This window comes from Danio rerio, chromosome 15 (genome assembly GCF_049306965.1).
Source record: "Danio rerio strain Tuebingen ecotype United States chromosome 15, GRCz12tu, whole genome shotgun sequence".
NCBI lineage: Eukaryota > Metazoa > Chordata > Actinopteri > Cypriniformes > Danionidae > Danio > Danio rerio.
This window is the reverse complement of record NC_133190.1, coordinates 22,294,801-22,319,376: the sequence shown is the minus strand read 5'-3', so window position 1 is coordinate 22,319,376 and position 24,576 is coordinate 22,294,801. Positions and strand designations below refer to the sequence as shown.

The following is a 24,576-nucleotide window of genomic DNA, read 5'->3' as shown; positions in this document are numbered from 1 at the left end:
AACAACAACAACAACAACAACAAAAAAAGGCTCAACAAAATTTCAGGTTTATCCCTTTGTTAAATTAAATTTGATGCACAGAGTAAAATAGGAAATTTGTGTTCGACTCAAATGTACATAAACAACATTTTGTAATCAATGTCCTATAAAATCAAACAGCCTACTGTAGTCAGCTTTCCGATTTCCATCGCAGTGGTTAGGTTTGCAATCTGAGGCTGCAATGGAGTCTCTATAAAAAAAAATTATTATTAAATTAAAAAAAACAGGAAAACAGACATTGTTAGACATTAAAGTTCATAAATGCAACTACTAGAAATATAATTTTTTTCAATAACATTTATTAACAGCCGTCTTTGCAAACAATATTGTTGTAATATGTGTGCATAATGTTTCTGTACAGCGACATCATCTACTATCTTATTAAAACATTTTGTTGTTTCGTGATTCAGTGTAAATGGGTTATTGTGACAACTGTCATCTGTACACAATGTTAAAAATGTTTAGTACAACATTGTAGTATTAAGATAGCCTAGGTTACTAAAACTTCTACTGTAGATATGGAATCGTTTTAGGCCTCTTTCAGTAATTTAATTAATGATTCTTACTGTAAATGACCAGTTGGACAGGATACTCCAAAATGTCATCTGCTGCCACAACCATGCAGGTGAAGGTTTTCTGATCCGCCAGGGACACTTGTGTGATGATGAGACCAAAATCTTTTTTAATACTGACTCTGTTCTTGTAGTTACCATCAGTGGGAGAGGAGGCATTCTGACCCGTGTGTTTTACCAGAATGCTGCCATCTTTGTCCTGGTAAAAAAAATAATAAATAATAATAATAAATAAATAAAAATGCACATTTACCAGAGGAGATGACAAAATTGCCATTCATAAAGTCATTCTTCCATACATGTTTAAGTGAAAATACAGTGGTTCTGTAGTCTATTTTTTGTTTTGTTTTTTAAACTGATCAGCCAAGACTACATGTACGACTTTCTGCTAAAGCCTGGTTTATACTTCTGTGTCGAGTGATCCACATGTGCCACGGCACATGCCTTGTGAATTGCTGTGCATTTATACTTCTTATTTATACTTGCACGCTGTTTGGTTTGCTCTGTAATAACACTTCTGAAATGCTAGCTGGCAGTAGCTTGTTAAATTCCTCTTTGTCAAGTTTCTTCACTGATGTTTAGTTTTTTTCTGAACACTACCTTAATGTAGAAGTAGTTTAAACTCGCTTATTGTGAGGTGGGAACCGGCGGACGTGCAATAACATTAATCATAAGGTAAACACAAAACTAAACTTTCTATTTGGTCCTCCCTAACAAGACTCGACATATGTGAACACTCCATGCGATGTGTAGTTACTTTTTTTGAAAGCTGCACGTTAGCGACCACCACGGCGAGGGCTTTGCATCTACGCTCAGGCTGCGCCACAGCTTACGCATGCACTTGACGCAAAAGTATTAATCAGCCTTAAGGCATTTAGCAAGGAACTGAATTAGTAGATAAGAAAATACCTAAGATGCGCAAAATAATCGATCACCCGTTAACCAAAAGGGTGCGTTTGTAACCGATTAATGGTATCAGTTAAACGATTAAAAATATTATTTTATATATTTTAAGATTGGCTGCATAAGGGGCCGATTGAATTGAATTGATGCCAAACCAGCGCTGATGCTGATGGTTTCCTGGATCTGCGTCATAAACACAACAAATGGGCTTTAGCTTTCATTTAACAGCTTATAAAGCATCTATGCAAATTAATGCAATATCATATTTAAACAACAAAACGGTTAACATATGCGCGCGTTCTCATTGTCTTTTCATTACGCAACGCGCACTTGAACCGCGAGTAAGAGAGGAAATATCTTTAAAATAATGATTTTTATTAAAAATTTTAAGGTTTTGTAATATAATAATAACAGCGGGGCAATAAATAAATGCATATTTTCCGTGGAGCGAGCAATTTGAGAAAGTCTGCCATTTCTATTTGACGGAGGAAGAAAAAAAACATATGATTGGAAAAAAACAGCCCATGCTGGTTCTTAAAAAGGATCAGTCAATGTTTTCATTTTGTTCTCTAAATTAATTATTTAAGGGAAAATAATTCAGGGCAGGCCTATTTATTTTATTAATTTTATTCAGTTTTTCTATGCCGTTGGAAACACGCAGGTGCGTGAAGATGCTCTGTTGTTATGTTCTGTTATTATTATGCTAGCATGTTAAAATAAATCAGTATTTTAAAGTGCAAAAATTAATGTGTCAGACATACACGTCAATATGTTTAAAAATGTATTTATAATAATTTAATAGTAGTCTGACCAGTTAACCGTTAATAACCGATTAACGAGCCGCGGTTGTCGGTTAGCAAAATTAACCGAAATGAGCATCCCTATTAAGAATACTTAGGATGTTTGTCTGCAATCACTTATTTTTCAAAATTTCAACTTTAAATTATGACTAAAACTTAAATGATGTAAAAATTTACTTACAGATTTCCACTTAACAAACGTGACTCCTACGTCTGAGACAAGTCCACTGTTGCATGGGATTTCAACAGTGTCTCCGTACTTGCCAGTGACCGTTTCCAAACCACACACTAAAACAGGCAATAAAAAAAAACATGACAGTAAATACAATGAATTGTGAACGCATAATTTAAATGGTAACATACTTCAGACAAAACAAGGTCTAAGGTAATGCAAGAAACTCTTATGTAAAGATTTTGTCAAAAGCTTTCTTTATTAAGAATTTGCTGGCAGTGCTCCAGTCAAATAGTGTAACTAAAGTTTATACATTGGATTTTTATAGAGGTTTCAATTGGCAGTGCTTGGAGATTGAGAGACACAGGGCACCTGACTGACAGCCTTAAAGGATGCAAATGAAATAAGCAGTTAATTAGGATCAGCAAATCTTTAAGATTCTTACATTTTGAATCTGGTAGTTTTTTCATCATAATGTAATAGTGGTATTTTGCGAATAAAGTTGATTAAAAATCAAGAGGGAGTTGACCGTGACTTCATTCTGAAACAAACATTTTCATATTTAAATCATTGGTTTGCTTGGCTGATTTGAATATTCAAACAGCAGTCTGAGGCTACAACTCATTTTTACTGAAAGTCAAACATCTGTAGGTCTTCTTCAATCACCAGCTACAAAAAGTTGAGGTTGTATTGATGCAATTAAATTACATTAATGCAGGCAGCTATCAAATGTAAACTTTATTTCATAGATTTTTATCTCGTGTTACTAAATGCTTTAAGGAAAAATATATATAGATTTCTGTGACCTTCTCAAGTTTCAATATGAAAATACAATAGAGAACAAATGTTTGGAATAAAGTTTCAACATATAAAATTTTTTCAGTATACTATGCATGAAATTGACAAGCAACTTCACCTAAATGAAATATTCAAATTAGAAAAAGACTCAATTCAATTTCTATGCAAACCCTTAAGCCAGTTAAACTGGTTTTCAGAGTCACTTCTGAGAATGGGAGAGTTGGGATGGATAACTGTCAACAGTAGGCCTGATAAAGGTTGTAAGAGATAAGACTAAGAACACAAAACTACATCCTTTTAACAAAAAGCCACTGTAACGTGCCAACCCTGTCTAAAGATGCAATAACATAATTTCAAATTTTTTTAAATGCAAAAACTATGGCAGTTCACAAATGGAAAAAATATAGCATTTTTTACACTCCTCTAAACAGCTACTTGATATTGTCATTTCATTTAGCTATATGCTAAAAAAGTTGGCATTTTGACATTTTGTTTACACATTTGTTCAACCAAAACTGAAAATTCTTTCATTATCACAGTTATCACAAACCTTTTTGATTTTCTTTTTTTCTGTTGAACACAAGTAGTTATATTAAAAGATGCTGGAAATATGCAAGTAGTACTACTGACATTCATTGTAGGAAAAACAGATACTATGAGAATCAATGGTTACAGGTTTCTAACATTTTTCAAAATAACTTCTCTTGTCTTCAACAGAAACCTTCTTCAAAGGGTTGAAACCACTTGTGGGCGAGTAAACGAGTAAATTGCATAGGTGCTAAAGCAATGATGGCAAACTACTGGACTGCAAAGGTGGTGTTTCTTAACAAATTAATATCACCGTCTACTGGCTTGGCATGAAAAAACATTAGAATCGATTCTGCGATTTTCAAAATGTATCGCTATTCTCTCTTGAATCAATTCAAAGGTTAGGTTTTAACAGCAGATGGCGCTCTGGCTACTTTTATCCATACACTCACATGCTCATGACAAAGAGCACTCAAGCAAATTTTCACCCGGTCTATGAATTTGAAAAATAAAAAATCTGTATTTTAATGAGTGCAGATATTGTTTTTTTATAAATGAAACTTTTTAAAGCTCAAAAAGGAGAGAATAATTGGCTTTAACTTTTGCCTTTTTCAAACATTTTCTTTTTTTTAATTCACTAAATTCTATTTTAGTTGTCTATTTATCTATTTTTTTTATAATATTTTAATTCAAATAAAATGACTTTGATAGTTTTAGTTCCCAAAAATTTAGTACAAATTAGAGCTGCACAAAATATTGGTTTAGCATCTATATCGCAATATGCGCATCCGCAATAGTCACATCGCAAAAATATACCATGTTCAGTCTGAATTATAGTCGACCAGGGGGCTATTTCATAAAAGTGGTTAAGAAAAGCAGGGATTAAAGTCAAAAGCCTGACTTCAATAAGCTGAACTAAACGTCCAGCAAGTTGAAGATCATTTGATCTTACTAGTCTGAGTTCAGTTTAAATAATCTAGATAACTGCTCGTGCACGTTTCTGTCGTGAAACCTTAAAAGTCGAGCATAGATACATCGATTATGTTGTGTGCTACCATGGCAACTTCGAGAACTGAAAGAGCTCTGAAATGAGACACAGCTGTTCACAGCGAGTAAGCCGCGAAACCGCAGATTGTTCAATAGGCTACATTTGTAGCAATATATTTTTAAATATAGGCTATTATTTAGGTGTATTAACATGAAATTAAATATTTGTTTTAAAACATAGTAATTGTGCTTGACCACGCGCATGTGCGTGAGAGAGAGGATTTGCGCTTACTGCCAATTGTTGCTTGCAATAAAAAGTTAATGCATTGCAGGCGCACTAACATACAAAATGTTCTAAATGTAAGCACATAGCCTAGGTTTAAAATAAACAAAGAGCCGTGCACGCACAAGAGGTGGGACTTTTAATCTCCCGATTTTTTGCTCTCGAATCTGCTGCAAATCGTTTCTTTCCCTCTGCCACTTGTTTGCACGAATCATCCCCTGATTATTCCACTCATTTTATAGCTTTAAAGTCATTATTCAAGAAACGTAGTCTTCTTATTCATATTATTCAGTGTTTTTCTTACCCCCGTGCTCGTGTGGGTTTTCTCCAGGTGCTCCAGTTTCCCCCAAATCCAAAGACATGCGGCATGCGCTATATATTAGGGGTGTAACGATATTAAAACCGAACCGAAATATCGCGATACACCAGCCACGATACGTATCGCGAAACTCTCGTGGCGTACCGCGGTACTCTCACGCCCCCTGCTGCCCATTGTTGAGGTTGACGTCACTTGTCTCTAACTAATTAAACAAATTTAAACACATCTTTATTATCATATTTGATTAAATTGTTTTAGTAATAATGAAGATTTGTTCTAAATATTATATTCTAAAGTTAGTATTTTAGTGCATGTTATGTCATGTGACTTGAGTAAGCATCACACTCATTACTACTGGACGCAGGATGGCTGCTTCACATAGTACTGAGATTGCAGATCCCCCAGACACATTTAAGTCATCTGTGTGGAAACATTTTGGTTTTCCAGTTGAGTACAGGAATAGAATTCGTGTCGTAGACAAAGCGCACGCCTGTCTGTCTCAACTGTTTCACGAAACTTACTTGTAAGGAAAAACATTTAAAAAGTGTGGTAATTTCACAATGTGAGGGTGTAAGCAACAGAACTGCCAACAAAAGTGATTTAATGTACAAAAGTGAAACCAGAATAATGCCCAAATATACAAAAAAGAGAAATATTTACACTAATAAAAATAATATAATAAAGTAACAAATTCAAACAAAAGTATCAAACAAAAATTAGTTAAACTCGAGCAAGGGGGGGATAGTGAAGACAAACAAAAGAAATAAATATAATAAAACAATCCTAACTCATGAATAACCTCTCTTACCTCGCTAAAACTGATGAAAAGAAAAAAAAGGTCTTCAGCGCCGCATTCTTCCCTATACTGAATAAAATAAACAAAGATTACCTTCACCTCTTACCTGATGTATTTAACAATACATTTTCTGCGTGTTTGTAAAATGGAAATCGTATGACATTTTCCCTATCCACCTTACACTAAGACTGAACTTGAGGAGATACAGCTATATTGTCGGAGTTAAAAAATAATATACAAATCAATTGAAATAAAAATGAAAAAACCTCACAAAACTTCTTAAAGTGGGCAAAAGTAATGCAAAATAATTTTACCCAAACGAAAGTTAAGCAAAAACAACGAAAATCATAATCATGTCAGAAAAATACACGAAAAACGAGATCAAAGGAAAAAGCGCTCTCTCTCCCGCTCTTCCTGAATTGCTTTTTACATTCCCGCGCTGCGTCGCCAAATGATGATAGATCGGTCTCCTGACCAATCAGCTGTCAAAAAGGCGGACCTACAGAAATGACAGGCATCAGCTGTCATGGAGGCGGACCTACATAAATGACCGGCATAGAGGGAGCGGGAGAGAGAGAGAGAGAGAGAGAGAGAGATCGGGAGGCAAACATACAGCCGGCTACAACCCTAACATTAGTTTCAGACACAACCGCAATGTATTTTACTGGTGAATATGTCATGAAAAAACACATTATATGTATATTTTTCATTAATTTAAACGGAAACCTATCTATCTAACTGAAACCATAGATAATCAAAAATTAGCATCTGTGTCTGCACAGAGATCAAGCCTCTCATCGGAGAATGTGGATATTATGGTGTTTTTGAAGAAGATCTTCACTAGTCTACACTGCAGTTATTTATTTAATTTTAGTTTACTTAGTTAGGATGGCTGCACTAAAGAGAATAGTTTTTTTTCTGACTAGTCTATATTGGAGGTATTTATTTAATTCTAGTTGTTTACTCGGTTATCCTGACTGTACTAAAAATGCGATGACAAAGTTAATAAAGAAAAAGTTAAGATGTTCTTGTTATTAAGTGAATTGTCCCTTAGCAGTGCTGTTAACATGACATCAACCCTAACCCCACAGCAAACAGAAACCGAACCGTACCGAACCGTGGCTCCAAAACCGTGAACCGAACCGAACCGTGCCTTTTGTGTATCGTTACACCCCTACTATATATATTTTTTTTTTGCTATTAAGTGACAATAAAGTTATTATCAATTTATTATCAATCATTATTAAGAGGTTAAGTGAATTTGAATGGCATCAAATTATGGCAGGCAAATGTTAACATTACTTTGATTAAGCTTGAACTTAAGGCTTAGCCTGAGAGTTAGCCTGCCCCGGACCAGGCTAGTTTCCCAGCATAAGTTGCCAGGGTAACTAACTTTGAACTAAATTCGTAAATTTGATTTATGAAACCGAATCCGCCATTAAAAAAAAAAAGCCTGGCTTTTTCCTGTAAGCTTGGTTTATGGAATAGCCCCCAGGAGCCACATAATTGTTTTTAAATCACTGTATATAGTCCAAATAACTACATTTCAAAGCAAAAACAAGATTTCACTTACCCCACTGGAAGATAATTTTCTTAAAATTTAATTTAATTTTTTTATTATTTCTTCTGATGGTGAAAAGTAAACAATATTGTTACTTGGTCTAAGAATTTTTTGATATTTGGACTAGAAATAATACAAAAAGAAAAGCTTTTTTGCATTGTAATTATTTAATTTGTCTATCAGAATACTGTTGAACTCCCCAGAAAATCATCAACTATAACCATTAAAACCATCTTCTGAAACTGTATTCATATCACAATATTTATTGTTGAAAAATAAAATATCCAAATATAAGATTTTTCCAATATTGTGCAGCCCGAGTACAAATGAATGTTTTCATACATACCTCATCATAAATCCCAGATTAATCTGTAAAAAGGTATAAAATCTAAAACCTTCCATCTTGTGTCTACAAAAACAGATAAGTTAAAGTCAGACAAGCGCATCAGGAGATAACAGAATGTACACAGAGCCCTTTGGCCACACAGATATTAGCTTAACTCTTATGCTAAGATACATTAGCGTCTCATTGCTCAGTTGAGCATGGTGATCCTGCTGAAAGCTCTTTACCTGTAACAGCTTGACATTAAACTACATTCACTCCATGGCCATGTATTTAACAATAAATACAAAAGCAAGAGTGTAAAAGCTCATAATCCACTTTGCAAATCTCGCTTTTACGTTTGGATCAACATTCTATGGTCCAATAACACTGTACCTGGCAACTCCTGTACCTCAAGTTGTGATTAATGTCCACCTGTTAGCTGTAGATCATCAACTCAAATGTAACAGTATATTACCAGACAGCACGATCTACCACAAAACTTCAGTTTAACAGCTGTTTTCAGTATGATTTATAACACTCTCTTGGGTGACATTGGACTAGTAGTAGTAGCAAAAAGCAAACAGATGCCATCTGATGCTAAAAAAGCAATGGATCGAGTGTCAGGGTGTCCTCAGAGCGTCTAAACCAGAACCAGGTGAAGTAAACAAATAACTCTGCCCTTCCAACCCCATCATCCCTCTGCTCTTTGTTCCATGAGCAGGTGCTGCTGCAGGAGCTTCTTCATGCACCTGTTGTTAAAACTGGCTGCTGCTGGAAAGGCTTTTGATGGAAAACATGTCCTGCAGCCAACGCATTTGCTAAAAGCATACGGACTACAGGGCTTTGCACCGTTTGTTTTCAAACCCCAAGCACAATGCACTAGAGCTGCACGTTTCTGGCTAAACTGAGAATCGCGATTTTTTGCCTAAAATAAAGATCATGATTTTCTCACGATTGTGTAGATATAAAATAAATGCTAATATGAGTGGGCTATTATTATTGTTGTTGTTCTCAAACATGTGGTAAAACAGCATTAGGCTTTGTGTAGTTCTACTGTTTGTTAAAATGTTAAATTTTCTATAGACTTGGAATGGTGGACTTTATTAGATTTTAGATTTGTCCTGGTCATTAAGGCTGATGATAATTCTGATGTTGAATTATTAGACACTGTAATTTTCTGCCTAAAATATTTCACTGACATTATTTTCGTGAATACAGAAGACTGGGTGGGTATTTTTGCATTTCCGCGGCTTTGACTTTTTGGGATGGAATCAGTCAGCTACATCTGGCAACACTGTGTGCACTTTCGGTTTCGTTTTCTCTGCTAAGATCGGTTCCTGCGCGGCTCCCAAATGATCACTCTGTGCCACAGACTGAATGCTATTTACAACTCTATTACCTGTTATTCGCAGCCTATGCAGGATCTGTTCACTAAAGTAGACTTTTATTTAGAGGAGCCCGCCCTCTCTGTGGCAACAGCCAGTCAGCTCACATCACGCGTGACTTTGTGGTCATGAATACATTACATGAAGACAGAAATGACATTTTTGGGGTGAATTATATCTTATAAATACAGCATGTGACTCTTTCAACACCCTTTTGATGAGTCCACATTGCTGAACAACGTATGTAAAACAATGTGAAGACTTGCGCGGCCACCATTGCTTCTCTCCTGAACTTGAAAATATGATTGACAGAATCGTAGAAATGCTTTGTTAAGATTGTCTAGGGGGTCGAATATAGATCGCAATCTTTTTACGATTAATTGTGCAGCTCTACAATGCACTGAATTAAAAAGGTAGTACTGACAGTCTTTGTTGAGCTTACTAGAGTCCAGTTTACATCTAGTATTAAGAGACATTATTTCCAGTTATTGGAGGATATTGAATACAGGTGCAAAATAAAGGGATTTAAGCTTGTCCACATTTGAACACTTAAAAAAATAGAAAACCCATTTGATTGGACTGTTTATGTAGTGTACATGCTCAGGTTGAATGCATTTAGAGTTAATTGTTGATGAAAATGGCTTGAAGTTTGCTGCTGTATCTTCGCCTTCACACCAAAAGCGACGAGAGTGTCACAGTTGCCAGAAGTCATTCTATTTCAATAGGAGCAGGTATCGATGAGCAGCATGGCACATCTTCGCCGGTGTAGGCATTAATAAGAGTTGAAATCAAGTCAACTTTATGGTAATGAGCTATGGCACGCTTGGGTAGAAGTCCACCGCTTGGGAGTATTCCAGAGAATAAAGTCCTGTAAACTTTGGTTCCAACCACAGTTGTCTCCAAGGATTTGATTATTGCGGTCGCCAGGTTTCCAGATATTTATGATGTTTTCTTATATGGATTTAAGTGTAAAAAAAAGTTACTGGCGAGTTACTGTTGAGCATTGATGTTACATAAGTTTTTTTTTTTTTTTAAGAGGGAAACTCATGCTAACTATAATGACAGAAAAACAATCAGTATTGGTGCTTCAAAATATTCCAGACATTTGGACACATATTCATACCCGTCAACCCTCCCGTTTTCCCAGGATTCTCCCGTATTTTACTGTTTTATCTCGCTATCATCCCGTAACGGTATTTTCCCGTATTTCTCCTGTATTTTCAGTCTTTCTCTGAACAGCCGAGCCTCCCTATCCGCAACCCATACCGCCAAACCACCAGAGGTCGCCCCTTGCTCTAAAACGCAAGTCTTCTGTGCTTTCGCTTCGTTTAAGAATGAAAACACTTAATGAAAATAAATAAATATTAAAAATGGTGCAATTCCATTTCCTTTTGATCACAGGTGCTGTCGCTCATCCTATACAATCCTCAAAACAGTCATATAATGGTGCATGACTGTCAGCTCACGTGCTCCATAGTGATAAACAGATGCTGTTTCCCAAACGGATTCTGTACACGCAATCTGAAGTATTGCAACTGATTTGCTAATATGCTGACATGGCTACTTTAAATACAAGATCAGTGTAGCGAATTTTGATGCTCTCGCCGATGGAGCAGGGAAGGCAGACATCATTGTAATCAGAACAGCCAAATGAACTTTGACGTTCTTACTGCTTTCTGTGTGAACGCACATTATTATAACTGAATGGCCAGCCTGATCCCATGAGGAAACGTATTAAAGTATTTTAAGTTTTGTCAGTTTAAAGGCTAATTCGTCTGAGATCAAATATGTTCTATTTTAAAATGGTGGCGTGGCACCCAACCCCACTCCTTAACCCAAACATCATTGGGGGATGAGCAAATCATAATAAATTGTATGAATAAGATCGTACAAATTAATACGAATTAGCCACTAAATCAAAAAGTTACGAATTGCCATGAGATTGAGTGGGAATGTCTAAATGCGTGTGCTTAGAAGAGCACAATGCTGCGGATATCAAAACTTGTTGATTAGTTATTTTTTTGACAGAATTCTAGTCTTGTCTTTTTTCATCTACAATTATGTATTTGATTATTGGATGAGTGGATCAGAGTGAAAGCATTTATCATGTTTAGTTGATACTAACACAGAGAATCTTTCAAGTTTCTGTTTGTGAAGCTACAGCCGATGAACATTTGTTGTCTTTAACGAAAAAAAACACAAGTTTAAACAGACATAAAAAAGCATGCCAAGAAAAGGAATCTGAACTTTGCTACTTTGTACCAAAACCATAGTTGCCATTCATGTCCTTTTAATTCGTTTCCACTTGTAAGCGGTTTAACATGTTTGTTACATTGTTTTTGCAATCTAAATGCATTGGTGAAGCCACTATGCTATTTTATAGGTTTTCTACAAGCCTTTTTGTTAAGTAAACATTTAAATTCATTATTTAGCAAATCATACAGTAAGTTAAATCCTTTTTGAGATGCAGGAGTGAATCTCAATTATGACCCATAATCATCATATATTAAATGAAAACAATGTTATTCACCTCATTCTTTGTGTAAAAGCGGGCGCAGCCATTTGACTTCCCGTCTCACTAATTTCCATTTTTTTTAGATGTTAAAAACAGCTCGGTATGCTGCCTGATGTTGCAAACTGATATTTTATTAATATGTTATTCTACTTTTTATGTATAGTCATGAATACACTTGTTTGTAGAGCAAGTAGTGCGACCGTTTTCTGTGATTTATTAGTCCTAGTAATTTCTCCCATAGGCAACGGAATCGGAGGTTCTAAAACCACCGCAAAACGAGTGCACTTCCGCATTGAAGAATAAGGTGAATAAAATTGGGTGTTTTACTCTTAATGATCATTTCAGCTGGACCTGGAATAAAATCAACTTGTTGTTCCCCAAAAGACTCAAAGGTAGGGATATATTTTACGATAAACCAAAGATGGAAGAAAATCAAATACATTTGAATATCAATCAATATGATTATGTTCAACTTTAGACAATTAAATAGTTAAAACTTCATATTAGGAGTCAACCTAAACACTGCAGATGGCTCAAACAAACACAGTGGGTGAACAGGTTCAGAACGGCACTAACGAGAGGATGTTCGTGAACCATTAACCTGAGGATGAGTCAGTTAAGTGTTCATGCATCCGGCAAAGACAGATCGCCACCATAGTGCATATCCAGGAGACACTGACAACGCAGGAATTGATTTGGAGCCTGCCTTATTACACCAAATGTCCTACTTTACTCACTCTAACATAGCAAGAGCCATTAGGCTTCTTAGAAAACGCCATAAATTAAGTCAACCACGGGCCTGAAATTGCTCTCAAAACAAAACTCATCAAGCAGGTTGGGCTCATAAGTGATAAGTGCACTCACAAATCCCATCCATTAAGTTTTAAATTATGTATTTGATTGCAGGGGCCCACCAGGGACCCTCAAGAATGTCTGCGTCTGACAGCAGATCATGGCAGATTCAACACTGACCCAAAGGAATTACCACCGGGCCCCCATTTGTGAGCGGCTATTAAACTAAATAGAGAACTATTAACAAAATATAGTCAAGCAGCTTCTGTGGAGGTCCATTAACCCCAAAAGCAATTTACCAGCTTAAGGTTATGACAGACTGTTCATTTTGCTGCCACTGCAGAATCTAAAAATCTAAGATTATCCGTGATGATCTTAGAAAGAAAATCAGTTAAAAGCATGTGCTCTTAAAAACATACTCTTTGTTAGGAGGGCGTGCATTAAAAGGTCTAAAATGTACGGCACACTTTTTTATCATGTGTACCAAACAAATACAGTATTCCTGAAGCTTCTCATTTGATATATTTTCATTTTAAGAAACAATATATTCTTAAATCCCAAGATTTATCTTTCAGTCTGCTGTGGTCAACATTTGAAAGGGATCAAAACCTTTCATCAAAGTTCAAAAACCAGAAACAATACCAATGCTTGTCTCAGGACAACTTTAATTAACTTTTCTGATCCAAGTCAAATGGTCACTACTATATACCGCTTATATAAGCACTGCCCTTATATAAATATTTACTTTGTAGTGATGTTAGGTTTGAAATACTTTTTAGGACAACTTTGATGAAGGCTTTGTTCTACATCAAATGTATACTACTGTATATAGAAAAACACAAGGACGATATTCGAAAAGTCTAATATTGCGATATTTTATTTTATCTGTTATTTATATAATTGCATTATGAATAGGTTCATAGAATAGTTTGAATAGCTCTATTTGACTGTTTTCTGGGGAGTCGAACCGTACAGGTACAGAAATGGAATAACCACAATGCTTTTCTTATTTTGCTTTGTCTCATTTTTAGTCCAAACATCCAAACATTCTTAGATCCAGTAAAAATATCATTGTTTTCAACTTCAGACAAACTCAAGAGTTTTTCATTAAAGCAAGTCAAATTTTCTGCCAGCGGGGTACGTAAATGAAATGTGAAAATAAAAATCGCTTCGAAATGTGGACTGATTTTGTTTGATTGAGTTTTACAAATATTTAAGCAGTTAAGAAGCTGTACAGAAGTAAACATTATCTTTTCAAGAATTTAATTTAATTAAAACTTCTCAAAAACTTAATTCCCCTAAACAATTTACATTTAATTAAATTCAGATATTACAACATAGTTATTATAGAAGAGGTGTCACTGAATAAATTAACAGACAAATGTGCAAATAAACTGATTATATCAGACAAGTTTTAAGTTAGAGCCTGGTGGTAACATGAAATTTGCATCAAAGTTAACAGGAAGTCATAAACGTTCATCTAAGTTATCAGGTAACCAAGACATGAGCATACCTAGGCTTGCATGATGCACTATAAAAATGAACAGGCACTTCAGAATGTAGATCTGATTATCTTGATGTGGCGGTTAAAGAATTTCGAACCTCCAATCTTCACAATTTATCTTTGTGCAATTAGGCTCAAAAGCTTCTTGTAGTCTTTGATTAACAACATTCCTGACATGAAAGCTGTTCTGCTGGACATATATTCTTAAAGGGTTTCACAAGGCAGCAAGGTGTCTCGTAATTTTTACATTTATAGACCAAAAGACAGCGCCTTTATCTCTTCCAAAACCAGTCTCCCTTGCTCCAAGATGCCTCGGGGCTCGGGGCATTTGCATTCCACAAGATCCAGCAGGGCCCCTTGTGTTCATAACAGCAGCGTTTGCTTGCAGCCACAGAGATACCAATCAAATTTGGTGCCAAAACACAGAGGTCAGCAAGCTTGCATTGAGAGTTAAATAAGCTCTTTCTCTGGGTTCGGCTCTGAAAGGGCCGCCTCCCAAGTTGCGAGAGGGGCGCAAAACAATTCGGCCCCCAGCATACAGACCACCTTAAGCTACGTAAACAAAAGCAGAGCAAATATTGATTTCAGAAAGCATGGCTCGTGGGTGTGTACAGTGAAACAGTTAGCTTTTCTCTGCAGGGAGGGAAACTAAACTTTAAAAAAAAAGAAAAAAAAAGCAAGAACTCGAGGAGTACAGGCTCAAGGCCTTCTGTTAGTGAGATTTTTTTTTAAATCACAAATTATGTAAAGTTTAATAGTCTCTAAAGTGATAGTAAATCACTTATACTAACAAGCCTGTTCTGTCTTTTTCTGCTCAATGTGATGGAAATCCAGTCATAAAACTTGAGCTTACTGCATTTCAGAATTTACACTTTGGAATAGCATCTGTGAACATTAAATTATGGCTGTGCAGTTAATCAAAAACTACAAATATGCCTCAATGAAGAAACGCCCGAAGAAATCTTCATATGTATGATCAATGAACAGAAGATTCAATAAATTTCATTGATTTAATACCAATCATGACATGACTACAGAATCATCACACAGGAGGATTTCAAACTTTCGCCACTCAAAGTTACAAAGCGAGTTTTTTTATCGTAAAAACATGTCAAATGATATTATTATAATATTTTTCACGTTTTTAGATGTAGCAGCATTTACGACACAAGTATAGTTCACTGAGAATCCCCACAAATAGCATTTGCATAAAGTTTACTAGAACCAACTTTACTGACAAAATGTGCAAGACAATCAGCTTTGATAAACTGCACAGTCCCAAATTAAACTAGCTGCATGTGTGTGTGTGTGTGTGTGTGTGTGTGTGTGTGTGTGTGTGTGTGTGTGTGTGTGTGTGTGTGTGTGTGTGAGAATTAATGCTATGGCTTTGCTTATGACACAAACTCAGGCAAATGTCATGCTCAGTTTTTTCTGCATCGAAGGTCTCATATACGAATGATGTCTAAAACAAATGAACTGCCCTGAAAATCACTTCAACGATTTTATTTTTTTAACATTTATGTTCATATCATAGAAAAAATTAACACACAGACACAGCATCAAAATAAATATTTGGATTAACTTGTGACAGAAATATATTGCTATAAATTAAATGCATGTGGAACACACTGTTTTGGTACAGTTTCATGTCCTCATTTTTTAATGATGATTCCTTTCTAAAACAAAGATACAGAATAATAAAAACAGAACCAACATTTTATCAGAGAGAAACCCATAAATATTGCCCTAAATAGTAGGCTGTGAAACAAGAGGTTAGAAGTGTTTCACATTCCTGTACAGTTCAGGGACTGGTCAGGTCTGTTAAAGAGGTCACTATGGTCATTATCTGTTTGAATGAAATGCTGATTCTAAGCCCAGAAAGCTACCAAGTACAATGTCAAAAAGGTTCATTTGTCATCAGAGGTTCAATTTTATGAAGCTAAAAAATATAAGCTGAAAATTGTTTTGTTTGCACAAAAAAAAAAAAAAAAACTACTGAAGAAAAAATATTTTGCCATTTCTTCAGCATGAGTTTAGGTCAACTTTCTCAAACCCAATTGCTGGAGAGCTGCAGCTCTGCACAGTTTAGCTCCAACCACCTCCAACTCACCTGCTTAATAGTCTCTACTAGTCTTGTACACCTTGATTACTTGGATCAGCTGTGTTTGATTAGAGTTGATTATAGTTTAGATCAGCGTTTCTTAACCACGTTCCTATAGGCTTACCAACACTGCATGTTTTAGATGTCTCCTTTATCAGTCACACCTATTACAGGTATGTCAGTCTCTGCTAATGAGTTGATTTTCTGAATCAGGTGTGTTTGGTTGAGGAGATGTGGAAAATATGTAGAGCTGGTGGTCCTCCAGGAACATGGTTGAGGTAATCTTTTAACGAGAACACTGTGTTGCACTGCCGACATACATTGATGACGTCTCATGTAAGTAAGCATGGGTAAAGGTCATCCTCTGTCAAAACATTCACACGTTTACAAAAAGTTATACGTACAGCAAGCAACTTGAACTGATGCTGAAGAGAAAACTAAAACTGTCAAATAAAGTAGCTTTTGCTTGTGCATTTTTTTGGTGAAAATACTAATGTATTCTCGTAGCTTCATAAAATTATGGTTGAACCACTGATGATGACACACAAACTGATTTGACAATGTTCTTGTTATCTTTCTGGACCCATCGCGGTCTATGGAGGAATTAATTCCAAAATATCTTCATTTGTGTTTTGAAACAGGTTTGGAACAAGATGTGGGCAAGTAGTTATTGACAGGAATTTCATTTGGGGGTAAACTATACCTACTGTTCTGAAAGTCAAATTTAACCCATACTGATGTTGACAACACTCAAATCTGTGCCATTTTGAAAAGCCACAGGTATGGCTCGTATTGACAGAGAGCACAGACACCTGGGACAGGTGTGGTTCACTGTAACGAGTGCAGGCATGCCAGCTAAAAAGCAGACAACATCAAAGTTCACACAAATGAAAGAAAACTTTATTCTCCTTTTCTAAAGCCAACTTCAAAAGTTGTAATGTCAAAGGACTGTGGGAAAGAAGCCAGGAGTGCTGCTTAGAAAAAGAAACTTTTCCAAAGAAGCATAATCAAAGCCTCTGCCTTTTCACTATCAGTATGCATTAACCCACGTCACGTTATAGCAGGGGCCATTAAAAAGCTGACTTTTGAACCGAAAGATGTTTGTTTTTAAATTCAGTGTGAATTTGCTCTTTGCAACCTGCGGTACTTCCGTAAACTGAAAAATATCAGTCAGATTTAGAATTAATCAGATGTCACTCAGATTTAGGAACTTGATTACATATAATATGATGAACAGACCCAACAGGCTTTACAGTATATGACAACATCAGTTGAGTGGTTTCAGAGGAAGTTACACAAAAGACAGTCTTATTCTTTGGAATTTTTCTTTGGGGAAAAAAAATTTGTTGACTTCTGGTCCCATGTTGACTTAAAAGCACTTTGAGTGAGAATTTAAAACATTGTTCTAAACCTTAATTGCTTTACCTCTGTCAAAAATTATTGACAAACTATGATTTAAATCACAATCCTGTTGTTAAGCTATAAAACTCTGCCTTTAATATACTGCTTTTTATTTAACAGATAAATAAACTAGTAAAAAAGTACAATGCATTCAAATTATTCACTTAATGATAAACTGGGTTACCTCACAGATCACAAGAACAGTACTAAAAGACATGCAATCATTGCAAACACAAACAAACACTAACACACCATCTGCATTCATTTGCTAGAACACACAATAGGAAAGATATTCTACTGTTTGCAATACAGATACCAACCAATATCATGCAAATGACTGGATTTCATGATTTTGAAAGTTGATCATTTGAACTTGGTGAAAACTTTTACATGTTTTTCAAGTGATGTATATTTTAACACTTTTACTGATCAGCTGTTTCTTCTTTGTATATAATTTTGATATTGCTGATTGAGACCAGCTCCAAACAGGTGGGACATGATCTCAAAATGGGCTTTTGATTGATTTATTTAGTCCAACTTATTGTCTTTTATTAACATCTACACAAGGGGTTCTCACGCTCTATTCTGGAAGGCCTACAGAGTTTATCTCTAACCACAATTAGACACACCTGAACCAGCTAATTACACACCTGAACCAACTAATCACACTCCTGGATGGGCTTATCACACAGCCCTCAGGAAAGAGTTTGGGCACTCCTACCCATACCCTACACCTACCCATAGAAGTAATGCAAAAATAGTAATTACTGTACCACAGCATCTTGAAATTGCACTATACTGATGTGCGAACGCCCAATAGTCATAGCTAAATCCCATATTCGCTTGATAGAGTGCTTGCCCTCCGAGTCCAAGCACTCTATCAAACCATATGAGAGACTTAACAAGTGATAAAATTAATAATAAAATATTTGATGGCCAGAAAGTGATAATCTTTTTTTATAAACTGGAAAAATACTAGTGTCTGTGATGCACCAAGTCCAGAGACTGTAGTGTACATCATGATTTTATATAAAAATTCACTTTAATGTGTGATATAACTAAAAAGTGGTCATAAATGAATATTTTCTTAATTTAAATGAGTCGCAGCTTGGACCCAGAAACAGTATTGCGTACATTAGGATTTAACAAGTGGATAGCTTTAATCAAACCTACATGTTGGGCTCAATACTGCAGTGATACTTGACATTAACTAAAAACGCTGTATTACTTTTGTCAGGCCAGTAGATGTCGAGGTTACATTTTACAGAAACGCAAGATGCCTGCAATAGGCATGGGACAATAACCGTTTTCAAAGTCTACCGTGGTTTGGAAAAGTTGCTTTAAAACCAGCCACATTATTTTAAGTTTTTTAGGACAACTGTATCTCCAGTAGTAAAGATCTCCAAAGATGCCGTTTCGAAATTGTGCCGAATTCTATGTTTTTGCAACAAATGAAAACAGCAGAAGTCAATGATTCATTTGAATTATTTAGCTTGACTTGTTTACTGCTCCAAAAATTTGAAATATTTCTCAAAATAAAATAGTGTTCAAAGTGTTTGTTTTTTATCCAGACATTTAAAAAGGATAAATTTTAACACACTAATGACAATACAGTCAAACAGTGATATTTTTATTCAAGGTTATCATACCATCAGAATCTAATACCAGCCAGTGCCTAGCCTGCACATGGGCACATCAAACACTAATGTTTTGGTTGTCAGGTATTGGTGTATACCTGAAAATGTAATGCACAAATGCATGGAGGGTTCGGCGATATGAGAAAAATATCACATAAATAAAAAAATCCAGCAAAAGCACAATTCATGATTTTAACATGGTTCTTTCTGACTCTGATTTTACTATTCTGCAAGTTGTCTAAGCAGAATAGCCAAACTAAGGCCCTTATTTAAAAAAAACAAAGCCTTACAATGTGACGAAATATAAAATAAAAAGAATGGTATACACTACATATACACAATGTACAGCAGCTACACTAATTATTCTCTTTCTTCTCTATTTCCACCTGGGGATACTCATCCCGAGGCCCTCAGAGCCTATGCAGTGCCACTAATGCGATCCAAGACCCGCGACGAGATTATCCCAAGGTTTCCATAATCCTGGACCAAGCCATATCCCGAGCAGCTGCTGTGGTGGTCATATAGGAGTGGAGAGCATGAGAATGATTCCTGTGACGCTCAAGGGACAGATGAGTCTCGGTAATATCCAGCTTCTCCAGCGTCCGTCACCTAGACTGCAGCTCTGCACAAGGCATTTGGCCATAGGAGAAATGGTCATGTCCATCTGAGCCTGGTTTCTCTCAAAGTTTTTTAATTCTTCACTTTCGCCAATTGGTGAAGTTTTTTCCTCGCCGCTGTCGCCACTGGCTTGCATGGTTCTGTATCTGTAGAGCTGCGCATCAATGGATTACTCTTCAGTGTTTGGACTCTCAGTAGCGACTAATAATTAAATCACACTACACTGAGCTAAACTGAACTGAACCTAAACTCTAAAAACTGGACTAACACAGTTTCAATTTACTATAATCTTTTATGTGAAGCTGCTTTGACACAATCTACATTGTAAAAGTGCCAAACAAATAAAGGTGAATTGAACTGAATTGAATGGTAGATAATTATGGCAATGTCATAAAAGCAGATCGGGGAGACATTTTAATACTCCACGATCAAAAATAGTCAAATTGCAAACACCTAAATGCATGTCATCACGCTTGCCACAAACCACATTTTAGTACTTCACACTGAGAATATCGATGTGTGTCGTTTTCATAAGCTTGCCCTTTTGAAACAAAGTTTTCCCTTTTTATAAAAGCACCCTCTGCCAATTTTTTCATAACAATAGAATAGTAAAAACTATATTAACTGGGCAATAAATTAAACGCTTCATATAAACATTTAATCAGTTGCACACCTGTGAGCTAGCATAACCGAGAAATTCAGCCAAAAACAATGTGAAAGAAACATGTGGTTAAAACCACAGAGATAATTGAGGCCCTTCTCTGTATTGTGCAATGGGAAGCCAACCTTTTAATACAACTGCAACAATCTCTCAGGGGGTTCTTTAGAAAGAAAGGTGACACATGAAGAAACAAGCTGAAGTGAAGGGGGCAGAAGTAAAAATGATTTAGGAGGATTGTGCCTCTGGCTTCACCTTACTACAGATAAAGGGAGATGGGGGAGAGAGAGAAGGCGGGAAAGAGGGGGAGGCAGCTTTATTGTAATGGCCGGTTTCATTTCCTGAGTACTGGCTCAAATAGTGTAGGATTAGGAGCTTTCAATTGACCATATACAGTACAGATGCTTCCTCTCAGACACAACCTTGGGGGGAAAAACATCAAGACCTCTTAAAAAAAGTCTAACATTAAGAGCATTCAGGATGTAGTCAACAAAATGACAAGCATTTGCAAATCAAATTAAGTTGCATCAACCGCACCACGTTCAACGAACATCTCTCGAAATACATGCAGTACTTCATTCTCAGTGGTGCTTTTGAAATGCATGATGGGAACAGAAGTATGTGCAGCAGTAATTCATATGGTAACTCGGTGTCTTTTTTAACTGAAGGGTATTTAAAGGAGTCGGGTGAGTTAACGGTTTCTCGGTGGGGAGTATACAGTTGAATTTAATTACAAATGGAGAAGAGTCCGTGGGAGATGTCGCAATTGTACAAGCATTAGTTAAAGAAAACCTGCCAGACAATATAGTCCACAGGGGTCCAGAGGAGGTCTTGGAGAAGCCGAATAACAAGAGTGAAACAACCTGACTTTTTTGTCCTGAAATGCAGGGTGGATGCAAGCAAGTGCGCTGGAGGTTACAGAGAGCCATAGGGGACTTCATGCATCTGAATAGATGCATTTCTGCAAGTCAAGAGCGCCACTGCTAAGCACACACACGCCTACCCTGTTGTAAAACAATGCGTCTTCTCTCTTTTTCCTCATAAGAAGACAACTGCTCTCTTGTTTTGCCTGATGACAGATAAACTAGTTCTTATGAAGGCCACTGCAAAGAGAAAACTACAAGCTAAAAGATAAGAGCACGGTAGAACTTTCACTGAGGGAAGTATATTAATAAAATGTCTGAATGAATGCCATGCACCAGACTGTAATCTAAGCAAACAGTCTTTTGTTGCACTGTATTTGCTTTCTTTTATAATAGGTCTGTAAAATGGGTTTAGAGGGTGCAATAGGGCAGACGGGTAACTAAGTGGGTGATTCACTACTGAATAAAAGAGGTCTTGTATTTAAAACATGAATAAAATTATCTTCATAGGCCCTTACAACTTTGGATTGTATCAAGTAGAAGAGGGAGACATTCTTATTTACACCTGGTGCATTAATCCGTCTCTTTTGTCCACTTTCGACCACCTTCTGGATTTCTTTGAGAAGAGATGCTATTAGGTGGGTGTATGAATGGGCTTTTTCTCATCATTCAGCCTAACACTGTGAAAATACATTCATGCAAAGTTACAAATGAACACACATCCATACGAGAAAAGCAGCTTTTATTTCTGTTCTGTCGTTTATTTTGTTTCCTTTATATTCACTGGTAAAAGTACATTGAACTTCTTACATTTGTGTTCAGCTTGAAACTAAACATGCAATTTCAGGCGTTAAAGGGTTAGTTAACCCTAAAATGTAAATTGTCGTCATTTATTCATCATTCACTTGCTCAAAACCGATTTAAGTTTCTTCTGTTGAACACAAAAAAAAGATATTTTGAAGAATGCTGGCTGCTGGCATTTATGTTAAATAGACTGTAAAACACAAAAAGTTAAGGTAACTCAAACCATTTGAGGAAACTGATTCCAACAAATCAATACTGTGAACTTACTCTGTTTAGGTTGTAATAATGAGGTATTTAATGAACTCATTAACCCTTCAACGCTGAGTTCAAAACTGTTTTCAAATGAGTAAATTTAACTTTCATTAACTTTTGAGTTAAATACACTTATTTTAATTGATAAAGTTGGGTTTTACAGTGTAGTGTTTACCCCCTACTCTTGGGGTCAATGGGTGCTAGCAAACAGCATTCAAAAACTTTTTTGTGGTCATCAGAAGAAAAAAACCACATGAAGGACAATAAGTGATGAGGTAATTTCATATTTGCATGAACTATCGCTTTAAATCCCAAATGGTTAGCATTAAATCAACAACAGCTTATCCAACATGTTTCATCAGTATGGTGGAAAGTTTGAGTTTTTCATGTTTACACTGAAAGCAAATTGGTCAAATGTATTTTTGATGACCTCTCGGAGTAGTGAAGTATAGACAAGGTCAAAATCCTTTTCATACTTTATTTAGCAATGTCTATGTTTAAATTGGTTCTTAATAATCGATGTAAACAGTGCCTATATAAACAAAATAGGGTATATGCATAGCTAGTGTTTTTTACCATACTGATAAACTTTGTGTGAACTGGTATTGTAGCTATATTCAGTTTTATACGGTTACTTTTAAAAGCAATAATGTTGTGATGTAAATAAATATAATCAGTTATATAATCAAACTTCAGCATTCATTTACGTTTAAGCATAAAACGAGTTGAAAAGTCGTTTACACGTACACGCCCGCCAGGATTAGCTCTATTGAATATACTGGGGTAAAATAACTGTTCATATTTTAAAGACTTGGCGCCAAAAAATGTAGTATAATGCAGTGCTTCTTAAACATTTTGAGACCCACTTTCTATCGTATATTAATTAGGCAGTGAAGATTGTTGATTTTTAAAGAAAACAGACTGCAAAACCCACTGATTTTGTAACGGCATACAATTAACCAGAAGTGCTTGACCCAGGTTACTTAAAAATCGAAAGTCCTTCCGCATACTTCCGCATTTACCCAGGGGTGGATTTAACCAATAAGCGAGGCGAGCGGCCGCTTAGGGTCCCAGGAAATCTGAGGGCCCCTAATAAATATCTAGAAGTATAATTTTTACCTATAAACTATATGACATCGTTTTCTACCATATTTTATGGTGAGAGTTAAACAAATACAATTTTAATATATATATTTTAGTATACAATCAAATATAATAATATTATAATAATGTATTGTTGGACAATAATAATAAGGCAACCCAGAGTCACATTTACAGCTAAATGTATCCTTAATGCAGTGTTTATCACAGAAAAACAGACTTTCTAAAAAAAATATATAATTTGTACAAAAAACTGATAGAAACCCACCAGCTAAACTAGTAAAACCGGGTGTGACATTGCAGATGGTGTGTTTTGAGGGGGGTTGTGGGGGAGGTGCGGGTGGAGAGAGAGAGAGAGAGAGAGAGAGAGAGAGAGAGAGAGAGAACAAAAAAAAACAGATGCTACAACTACTAGTTGTAAACTCAGTTTGGCTCTTAAACCAATTTAGTAGACAAACAGTCACAGGCGTAAATGAAATAACAATACTCACAAAGAATGAGTCAACACATCACAGGATTGAACCAAAATCTAACTCACATTCAGGTTGAAACTATTTACACTCAACAACAATAATATAATGATTAAGCTGCATTTCAAATAGAGTTTTACTCTTTTTTTCCTAAAGTTAAACTTTAAACTTATCCACTACTGCTTTAGTAGAAATAAATCTTCCCCCCTCACACCAAAGAACAAGACCGTCACAACTCAACACGTTTTAAGTTTGTCTTTCAACCTAACAATCTTTCAGCACATGACACACTATCATTATGCTTTTGGTCTAACAGCCCAAAAGGCGAATGAGTCTCTTTAAAGTAGTACTGACAGACTGGCTGGTGCCTGAGAAAAACAGATGTTTAAGAG

The 24,576-nt window shown here is 36.0% G+C and overlaps 1 protein-coding gene across 2 annotated transcripts in view; it reads right to left on the bottom strand.

The window, feature by feature from the left end:
- The window catches only part of alcamb (activated leukocyte cell adhesion molecule b), a 40,529-nt gene that overhangs the window by 15,120 nt on the left and 833 nt on the right, over positions 1 to 24,576 (bottom strand). For both annotated transcript variants that reach the window (NM_212634.3, XM_005157504.6), the window contains exons 2-4: positions 2,496 to 2,602; positions 606 to 810; positions 165 to 229 (exon numbers count right to left, since the gene is read on the bottom strand). In NM_212634.3, coding sequence (NP_997799.3) covers positions 165 to 229; positions 606 to 810; positions 2,496 to 2,602 — 377 coding nt within the window. The remainder of the gene's footprint in view (positions 1 to 164; positions 230 to 605; positions 811 to 2,495; positions 2,603 to 24,576) is intronic.